General features: G+C 40.9%; 1 protein-coding gene across 1 annotated transcript in view; it reads right to left on the reverse strand.

Annotated features, from left to right (window-relative positions):
• Nucleotides 1-1,093: 1,093 nt before the first annotated feature.
• The window catches only part of gatb (glutamyl-tRNA(Gln) amidotransferase, subunit B), a 29,676-nt gene continuing 19,943 nt past the window's right edge, over nt 1,094-10,826 (reverse strand). Inside the window, exons 4-13 of the mRNA XM_017416978.3 lie at nt 9,548-9,746; nt 8,833-8,955; nt 8,603-8,716; nt 7,003-7,087; nt 5,834-5,878; nt 5,482-5,674; nt 5,146-5,279; nt 1,723-1,801; nt 1,456-1,590; nt 1,094-1,374 (exon numbers count right to left, since the gene is read on the reverse strand). Of these exons, the coding sequence (XP_017272467.1) occupies nt 1,249-1,374; nt 1,456-1,590; nt 1,723-1,801; nt 5,146-5,279; nt 5,482-5,674; nt 5,834-5,878; nt 7,003-7,087; nt 8,603-8,716; nt 8,833-8,955; nt 9,548-9,746 (1,233 nt within the window). The 3' untranslated portion in view covers nt 1,094-1,248. The remainder of the gene's footprint in view (nt 1,375-1,455; nt 1,591-1,722; nt 1,802-5,145; nt 5,280-5,481; nt 5,675-5,833; nt 5,879-7,002; nt 7,088-8,602; nt 8,717-8,832; nt 8,956-9,547; nt 9,747-10,826) is intronic.

Consider the following 10,826-nt stretch of genomic DNA (forward strand, 5'->3'; position numbering starts at 1 on the left):
TTCCTATAATACCTACCTGTGCAGAGAGTGTAGGATTATTTTTCCCTCAATGCTGCCGTTTTAAGAGATTTGTTTTGTTTGTTTTAGAAAAAAACTGCAGCTGGACCTCTTTCTTTGTTTTTTGAAGACCGTTTCCATCTCTGACAGAGGACTAGTGAGCATCAGAGCCACTATAAAAGGTTGAAACAACCAAGATCCTGGAGTACATCAGGAAGAAAAGCCCCCAATGATGATCTGCTAAGTGAATGTCTCGGGCAGCAGAAACCCAACATGGAAGAGGAACCCTCGTGGAAGGACAAGCCCCTGCACAGCATGTACCACTGGCAGATTGAGGAAATGGCTGACATCAACACATCCTAACAATGGCTAGAAAGGGCTGGACTGAAGGACAGCACAAGAGCAATAGAGACTGGGGTCCATCATACCAGGCAGGATCCAAGATGCAGGCTGTGTAAAGATGTCCCTGAGACAGACCAGCACATAATAGTGGGACATAAGATGGGAGTTGTATTTATTTACAAGACGCTGGATGCTTCCAACAACCTCTGCAGTTCTGAATGTCTTCCCTGTCATGTAAACTAACCCCTTCTTTACTTTTCTGATCTCCCTGTGGGAACAGATGGCTCATAACTCCTCATGAATGAACCGTCCTAAAATATCCTGCCATCACAAATATACATCAACCGTAAAGGGAAAAGAGACATGGTGTTAAACCCAACCCTTGAGTCCTCCACACCAGAGAAAAAGCATCACTAATAAGAGTTTGTATAAGAACATGTGGCACGCTTCGGACACAAGGGGGAGCTCCCTGATCGCCATCCGGCCCGAGAGCTGGAACTGGGTAAACGCAGTGTCAGCATAAATGACCATGAAGGCCAATCTGCCAAAAGCTAATGGTACATTAGGTTATATAAAAAAGGGTTCTGTTAAATTATGTGCAAATCCTTTCAGCAGAAAAAAAGTCCTTAGCCCTTAATTAAAGTGTTTTTAAGAGAGGAATTAAAATCTGAGAACTCTAGATGGTTTTTTTTCTGCATCTTGGAGTTTTAATGCCTTTCGTTCTCTAGCAAAAAAAAAGTATATGAGAAAAAACTGGTTCAGACAATTTAATCAAAAAAACAGTTTTCAATCACATTTAATTCATAAATATATTATAATGATTCTTACTTAATAAAACCTCAATATTTACAAAACTGCAGGCTCTGGACATATGCGTGGTAGCTTATTTGTTACCATCTTGGCCATGAATCAGGAAGTCTTCTGTTTCAGGATGTCCATCACCAGAACGGGATCAGCTCTGCCTTTGGTCTCTTTCTGAACCAGGCCCATCAGCTTGTTCAGAACCTTTGTGTTTCCACTTCTGATGGCACAAACCTTAAAACAAAACCCCCACAAACATCTAAACTTCTCTGTTTCCACGTGTTAGCACCTGTGTCTTTGTATCCGAGCACCAACCTCATCAGGGTGAGAATCTACAACCTTCTGGCAGATGCTGTGCAGCTGTGCGACGTCACTGACGAGCCCCAAATCCTGCTCCTGGATGGTCTGAGCGGCCGTCTTGCCCGGCGAGTTCCACATCTCCTGGTACACCTAAAAAGCAAAGAGAACCCCCCAAAATAAATTAAAAAAAAGCATGTGAGAGCAAGAAAACCCCAACAACAGCTGGGTTGTGTCTATTCTCTAACGGGGAGGGGATAATTGTGCAGCCTGTGTAGGACCGACCTGCTTGGCAATCGAAGAGGAGATGTGTCCTGTTTCCTGCAGCTCCAACAGCTCAGCCAAAGCAGCAGGAGAGATCGGACTGAAATCAAATTAGGGGCTAATTTAATTACACTTCAGTAGATGGAGTTGGATTAGTGATATAAATGATAAGGGAGATGGAAAGAGACAAAGTGGGGCTGAAAGTGACGGACCGAAAGGACAAAAAGAAATTGATCTGACTGCAATATTTTCGTCTTTCCTTCCAGCCACTCAAACGCAATAAAAAACCTTGTCAATAACATTCAGCGTACACAAAGGCCAGTTAGTCTGAGTTAACCCCCTTACAAACATGACTCAGCACTTTATGAGCTCGAACCATGTGTCAGTTACAGCAAAAGGTCCCCCAACAAGAGAGGATGCATGCAGCTCAGGTAGTTCTCCTGCTGCCGCTGCTGCCTTGGTAAAAAGCTCAAATAACTGTGGAAAAACATAATCTGACCAAAGAAATCATATTTATTCATTTCTGCTTGAGAGGAAATAAACCACAAACAAGATAAGAAAACCCATTATCTGACTAGTGCACAAAAACTAGTTAGCTAACGAGCAGTAAAGCGGAAGCATTTCGAAACGACCAGAGGCGTAGCTAGAAATTGTTTCTGGGGGGCAGGCCCAGCTGCCACAGGGGTGCCACGGAAAACAACGTCTCATAACCGTTTTTACTAGGTGGAACATTTAAATTTATCTTATTTACTCAAGCATGTATGTCTGCCATGCAAAAGTACACCATGTTTATGTGGCCCACATTAATACTACAAAAAAAAAGAAGTACTTTTTTGTTAAAGTCATGATCATTTTTAATGGAATTTTAAAGAGGACTGCAGATCTACATTTCTTTGCTTAATTGTATTTGTTAGTTTGTCTATTTTTTACAAGAACTGTAGTCAGTTTTACTACATAGTATATGTATGTTTCATATTTTATATTAGGTTTTGTCAGTAATTTTTTTGCTAACAATTATTACAAAAAAAAATAAATCAAAAGCGGCAAAGCAGCCACTACTCTCAACTTAGAAAGGCTTTTGTTTTAAACTGTAGAATGAAAAGCGGCGAGCGATATGCATTTTTAATTTGTGTTCATGTTCTGCATGAGGAAGTGGATAAATAAAAAAAAGGTTCTCACAGATTTCTACAGCATCCTTTTAACTTGTGCCTAATTTTAACCAAAGCTTTTCATAGAAGGTTGTTTTTTTTTCCTTTTCAGAAAGCATCTATGTACCGACTCTGCTGCTTGCCTGGAGTCCAGCAGGTAGGTGGTCCTTCAGTGTGGCCAAAGACAGGTGTTGAATTCAGTCTGCTGAATGAATGTGGATAATATGTCTCAAAGTGGCCCCAGTGGTCCAACCTGAATGCACCTGTGCTGCCCACATGTGATTGGATCAGCTGGAGCACACGTCTGCCAGGACAAATCTCCAGCTGGAGGGGCATGACATTTGTACAGGCAGTAAATCCAAGCACAGAAACACCGCTTTGAGGGACAGCAGTATCGTATCCAAGCCTGATGTCAATTTTTGACAACTTTGAGGGGTGTTTAGGATCATTATTTCAAATTCCGTAATCCTGTTGTCATCCAGGCCCCCACCTGTCATCCAGTTCCACCTTGGAGACGCCTGCAGGCAAATTTCTTGAGTTGGTCTGAGCTGGACAAGTTCCTCTGGAGCATCTTCAGCTTTACTTGAACAATCTGCCTCTCACTCCTAATTTAATTATTCTATTGCAACATTTGGAGGGAAAGGAGCAAAGTGAAATAGTCTGATGGAGAAGAGGAAAAAACTCTGATCTTGCAAATTATATGAACAAAAATAAAAACTGTTCATTTAAAGACCTTTGACTTGCTACCCTAACTTCCCGCCTCAACATCCTTAAAATGTTTCAAGTTTTTGTCAGCCTGGTTTTAAAGCTCAATTTATCACTCTGATTTTTTTCATATTTTTCATAAATAACCCCCAGATGCTGTAGTTTACTCACACGCAGAAGCGTCAAGACGATCTGGGAAGTGTGAATCAAATAAAGCTCACAGCGTCTACACTGACGTCAAAACCTGATTTCATGATCTTTTTCTGCAGCGACTGAAGGACTTCAGTTGTCTTTAGACAATCCTCATCTTTTAACTGCAGCAATTATTAAACTGCTATTTCAAGACGTTTGTAAAGAGTTCTTATAAGTGTCTTCTATTCACCAATACGGTGTCCGTAAACAGTAAAAGTGGGACACAATGGATTTAATTTTTTTTAGTTAGTGCCCGGAAAAGTGTCTTTGTGTGTGTGTGTGTCTTTATTTCTTTTTTAAGAGTAAACATAAAAAGCCTAAATCCATGGTAACTCTTTTCATGCCTAAATTAACCAGAAAGACTATAATTTTGGAATAAAATGCAGCGTCTTTAAAATGTTGTTCCAGCTAACAGGCTGTCTTCAGGAAGACAAAAAAAAAAACAACAACTAAACCTTATCTACGCTGAGTGGCTTTTCCGAAACAGGCCTAAAAGACTCTCACAAGGGTCTTCTTATTGTCAGACACAATTAAAGGATAAAACACGGTGCAGTTTATTTATAAGGGAAAGGGGTAGAAGAAAAATTTGTCCCTGGTGTGAAATCTCCTCACTTTCAGTCCCTAATTTTGACACACGGGTCAAATAAAGAGTTAGGACGGTTGGCCACCTGTCTTGTTGCACCCTGTGTCACCATTTGAGACCAAGCTGGGAGATTCTGGACGTTCTGGGCAAATTTCTGTCACTGAGCTCATGCAGTTAGTGTTTACAACCCAACACACACACACACACACACACACACACACACCTAAAACTTGTTATTATCAAGTTAAGACAAACTAATTTTTATGTGTTACCAAAACATCTCTCAAACTACAGGACAAATGTAATGAAACTTGCTGGATGCACATCCATAACTAATTAAATTTTGGAATCAACAACATTCAGGACAAAATGCTTGTAACTAACTAAAATTTGGTGTGGTAGTAGCTGAGACTGATCCCCAACACATCCTCTTAGCACTAACAGACTGCACAAAGTCTTTTTTTCATACTTTTTAAACAGTCTCATTATATATAACAATAAATAATAATTATAAATAAATAATAAGTTGACAGAAAACACAATAAAATAGAGATGCAGATCAGGGTCTGAGCCTATAAATGGCCAAATTGAACAAAAACTTCACTGTATTTTTTTTTTTTTTGTCAGGAGACTTTGAGGAAGTAGAAAACAAAAACCCATCTTTGGATTCTTTAGCTGAGAGCAGTGATAATAAAAGTCTATCATCTGTTCCTGTTTCACTTCTCCTGACCGAACACAGCAACAAAAACCCATTACAGCTGCTTATTCCTAGAATAATCAGTCCTACATGTATTGATTAGTCAGTGTGCTTCTCACCTCTGGCTCACACTCAAGTCTCGCTGTTTGAGTTGACCTAGCAGCTCGTTCGTCACCCAGCCAATCACCTTCCTCGGCTCCCTCCTGGTCCCCTTCATCACCTCCTCAAAATACTCCATCAACCCATCTTCATTCTGCAGCGACAAATGGCAGGAAAATTGCTTCATCTTTTTCATCGTTAAGCGTACATATTATTTCACTGGTATCCATCCCATTAATCTGCAAATCCCAAACAGAGCCGCATACGAGCGAACTTCACTCTGATCTGAAGGATTTACTGTGAGACGTCAGGAAACGTCTCGGTGACTGCTCGTTTCCAGACGCGTTGAAACGCACCACCAGAGTGAAGCTGTGCTCGGGCAGCAGGCCGTACGTCTGCACCAGCCGCTCTCTCCTGACGCTGGGTAACTCTGGCAGACCCTCCTTTATCTCCTGGACCACCACTGCCTGGCCTGGATCGATGCCGGAGGGCAGAGAGGCGTCGTCCTCGTATACGATCAGAGGGGGCAGGTTGGGCTCCGGCATGAACCTGTAGAGAAGCAAAAAGCAGCGAAGGGAAGGGAGCGGAGAGGGCGGCGTCTTTATTAGCATTACAGATAAGCTCAAAGTGAAGGAGGCTCACTTTTGCTGAAATACTAACAGTGCTGCAGACAGTACTCGTTAAATATAAGAATAAATTCCCTCCCACCTGTAATCCTGAAGGCCCTCTTTGTCCCTCATAGGGACAGTTTCTCTAAAAAAAAAAACGAGATAAAAACAAAATAAATTAAAAAAATCTGACACTTTAATGAAACCTAATGGCAATTTTCAAATTTATATTATTGTTCTAAAAAGTATTTTCAAAGTTTTGCATTTAAATTAAACTTTATTTGACTTATAGTGACTGCAGATGCTCAGTTTATTGACTTTATTAAAAGGTCCTGCCTCTTTTTAAACCTCTTTCTTCTGATTGGCTGGCTTGTGACCACAACCTTATCTTCTCAGATGTGGCTACGTTATGAGAGGAAACTACACCTACCGAGTAAAGATTTACCACTTTTGACAAGAAATGAGAACATCAGTGGAAAATACTTGTGTGGTGATGGAGTAATAATATGTGAGAATGAGGCAATTTATGTTGTGGACACACAAGATGTCTGCATTTGATTCCATTTTAAACCAATAAATTGCAATGCAATTTAATGAGATCAAGCGTTTAAAACATTTAAGTCTGTTTAAAGCAGTAGAGATAAAAAAAAAAACCCTCTCTGTGTAAGCATTTGGCAACATGGGAGCATAATTGCTCTCTTTTTAATTTTTTTCCTGGTTAAATACATGTTTAGACTTGTGGATGGATAAAACAAACAAACAAAAGAAAATATCAACACACATTTTTATCATTTGATTAGTAGCTCAAACAAAAAAATCCTCACTAAAACAAAGAAACTCATAAAAGACAAAGAGTGAACATATGTGCAGGGATCCCTTTCAGTCAGAGCTGTTGTTCTGAAATCAGAACTGTCAGATCTGAGGCCAGATTTACGAGGAAGAGTCAATCGTACACGCTGTTAAACACCCTTCTCCGTGTTCCTCGGACATGCAAGGACTTCTGGGAAGGAGCCAGAGCCCCCAGAAGATGATCAAGGCCTCAGCTGTGAGGCTGCGGGCTCATTCTGCGAGCTCATCAGCCATGAGTTGCACATAGCTCACAGATAACGCAGGCCGACAGCAGCATCCAAATGGCTCTATTCATCATCATTACCGTGATGGTTCATCCTCGGCAAAGCTCGGGACTAATGAAGCAGGCAGCGATCCCAGGCAGAGGGTGTTGTAATGGCTAAATCTTGGCTTCACAGTGCTGCTTTTTCATCCACTTACCCCGATTTGGAATCATATGCCCGGGTCTCGTTTTGCACAGTCTCTCCTCTCTGCACGACGCCAATCTGTCTCTGGATCTCGTAGTCTGGTTGAATATAAGAGAAAATAAATACACAAAAGAGTAAACACTTTTTTGCTTTTTTTCCATTTGGTGGTAAATACCAAACACCTGCTGGTAATCCTCAGATTCTTGACTTCAGCCCAATTAAAACTCTGTCTGGGACTCTGTCAGCCTAAAACGAAGCTTAATCCACCACAGTCAGTGAAGCCTCGGCCGACGGATCCTTTTTATTTTAGTGAGCAGCTGGGAGAAGCCAGTTAACCATCACAGAGCGAGATCTCACAGCTAACTGTATATGAACGGCTGTCAGCGTTGAATTTACGCTTAACCAGGGACTGTCAGTAGCGGCTTCACTTCCCGTCCAAATGTCTCTTCATGTTGCTATCAGATTTTGATTAAAACAAAATAAAAATCCCAAAAAGTCTAAAATAAAAAAAGGCACACGTTTCAGCACTTTAACGACGAAAATGTTTGTATTTCCAGCTCGGAAATAAATGTAATGATGGAGCAGGAAAGAAAAATGCTCAAGACTTTTATACAAAAGAAGATGTACAGATGCAAATAAATCTGGTGTTATTCTTACTGAAACAACAATTCATTTCTCCTGAAAAGTGATTCAGTTAAAAGCAATTGTTTAATGTATATTTGCATGTCTTTAGCATGTGATAGAGAAGAAAAGGTTTGTGGATTGTAGAAAAGAGCCAAGCAAACCATCCAAAACTATTCAAGGTAAACAACATACCGTATTATCCGGACTATAAGGCGCACTTAAAAGCCTTCAGTTTTCTCAAAAAACGACAGTGTGCCCTATAATCTGGAGCGCCTTATATAATGAAGTAGTAATGAAGTAGTAATGTTTTAGTACCACTTCGGTAAACTACAAAGCCGCGCTGCTTGCAGCATTAAAGCTCAGTTATAATCGTGCACGGCGAGCAGACCTGAGCAAGCGGTGTGGGCGTTTATTCTTGACGCTTACGTTGATGCAGTATTCTTCCTTGAGTTTTGAACCATTTGATTATCTTTGTGGTCTCTCATAGAGGGATCATATAAATGCTGATACAGGCGAACCAGCTCTGCTAGAGCACCGAAATCGTGGCGCGCTCCATTCAAAACAAAACAGAAGAGGGAAATGACATGGGAAATGTACATCTGTATCCATTTGGTTTTATTATTGATTCAGTGAAACTTGAATTTGTATTAATGGCTGCTGTGACGGGTTGTTGTCTTTCAAACCATGCAGGAATTTTCCCAACAGAATTCAAAACAGTGCACGGCATTCTTAGAAGCCACTCTATATTAGTCTTCCTTGTAATGGTAATGTGTACTACAGCTGACAAAAATCGAACAGGAAGTAAAACAAGTCCAGTTGTTTTGTTTTTTTACCACATCCTGGATGACTGAGAATCTACACCAGCATTTTACCCAGAGCCCCAACTTTTTAGGTGACATGGTTATACTTTACTTGAGTATTTATACCCCACCCCCCCACCTGGCTTCCAGTTTGACACCCAAGTTTAAATTGTTCTTATTGGTTCTTACCTATAGCTCTGGCCAGGTATCGGATGCTGTTGAGGTTCTTCACCTCAGTCCTGATGCCGAGCGGCTCACCTGGTCTGTGCACAGACACGTTAGCATCCACTCTCAGCTGGCCCTCTGGAGGATAAAGAAACAAGAGGATGCACGGGGGGAAATGGGAGTAAAGTTTTCATTTAGAAATGTAGCGGATCGGAGGAAAAACTAGTGGGAAGTAACAGGAGTGATTTCCATACCTGACATGTTGCCTTGACAGGTACCCAGGGCTTGCAGGATGAGCTGAAGCTCTCTGACAGCTGCTGCGGCCTCCTCTCCACAGTTCATGTCTGGCTCCATCACCAGCTCCATTAGACCAACACCTGATGCACGAGAAGACAGCTGCGCTTTAAATCCACAGGGTGTCTGTCCCATGGTGCTCTGTGACAAACCTAAACAACACTTAGATGATTGAGAGAGTTTACAGTTATTCTCTAACTTTTCCTTACTCATACGAAAGCTTGTGTACTGTAAAAAAAAAAAAAGACAATGTAAAAAGACTAACCTAGCCTCGAAACTACAACAAAAAACAATTGTGAGTGGATCTGTCAACTCTAATCTAATCTAGACCATTCACTTAAAAATATTTTTTTCTGTTTACAACAGTTAAAAATTAAAATATTAATTGTTCATAACCTTTCTAAAGTACCCCACTTCAAAAGATCTTTAAAGTTGGCTTAAAATAATCCAGTCTTAATGTTTAATATGATAAAAAAAAAAAAATTGCAAGTAGCAGTGCAGCTCAATGATGTCTTCCTAACAAGCAGTGAAAAATAAATTCTTAAAAGTTTGTTTCTGACAAACCAGCTGCACCACTTGGCTGCTGAACACAGGAGGTGAATCAATTTATTGCCAGTGTTCGTAGGAACTGCTGACACGAAGAAAACACAGCCCACTCCCAGACTCTTCACCAACCTGCCCTGTTCAGATCTATGAGCGTCTGGCTGCGGACGTCGTCGTGGAGACTCTTGCCGCTGTCCTGCTCCAGCTGGATCTGTTTGACGTGCACGTGTTTACGGATCACCTGGCTCCTCTTCTTTCCACTGAGGAAGCTGTAAGTGAGCGTGCCGTCTACTGCGATTGGCCGGCGTTGCTGGGTGATCTGATATCCAGCCTGAGAGGAAAAAAAAGAGGCAGGGCAGCTTACGGTTTGATTAAAGACAGAGGTTCTTCTTCCAGTGTTTGATTTCATTTCCTTTGAAACACAGACTACATTTGATTGAACTTTTGATGTCCCAGCATCTTTAAGATGTGCCAATATTTACAATTTGAAAGAATTTAGGTTATTAATAGGTGTGTGTGTTTGTTTGTCTGTACCATTATATACATCTCATCAATCACTTAACAGATTTTATTGAAACTTTAAGGAAATAATCATCGGATGTGCTGTTAAAACTGATTATCTTTGGCGCTAACCCAGTTCACGATGTCGAGGACAGCTGACTGATCTTAGAAAACACAAAAATGGCCACGCTTCAGCCAGTTTTACTGATAACGAGCTGAGAGTTGGTGTGGTCGTAGCCGAGCATCGTTTGGCAACATATTTGCTTAAGATCTTGGCATTAATTGTTGGGAGTCAAGCCAGCAAAATACCTCACAAACCACTGGACAGATTTAAATGAAACTTTAAGAAAATAGTAATTGGTTGTATCTCCACAGATCGACTTTCAGAGTCATCAGAATTGAAGATGGCTGCCATAGCAAATCAATATTATCCAACAGAAGAATGTCTTTGAGGTAAAATTAAATGAGGGAGTAGCCGAGTCATTCTCAACACATACGCTGAGCATGACATCTCGCATTTATGCATAAGACTGTCTAAAGATGGCCGCCAAAGCAAATCAGTCTTAGCCTATAGAACAATGAGTATAACTCAGAAGATTTTACAGATATTGAGAAAAGATAGAAGGGGGGGTTGTTGGTCACCAGCTTTCTGCTCAATGTGTCTGACTGACACAATCTATGAGGGGCCGTTTAGGACAAAATGTACGTTTTGTCTCTCACACACTACAAAAGACTCACGCAAACTCAAAAAATATTCACGCACACTCAAAAAAAACCCTCACGCACACTCAAAAAATATTCAAATTGTGTATACACACTACTAAAATGCCACACACGCATACAAATGTTTACTTTCTCGCACACACACGCTGTCCCGACGACTCGCACACACACAAATGTTAACTTTCTC

This window comes from Kryptolebias marmoratus, linkage group LG3, assembly GCF_001649575.2.
Source record: "Kryptolebias marmoratus isolate JLee-2015 linkage group LG3, ASM164957v2, whole genome shotgun sequence".
NCBI classification, from domain to species: Eukaryota; Metazoa; Chordata; class Actinopteri; order Cyprinodontiformes; family Rivulidae; genus Kryptolebias; species Kryptolebias marmoratus.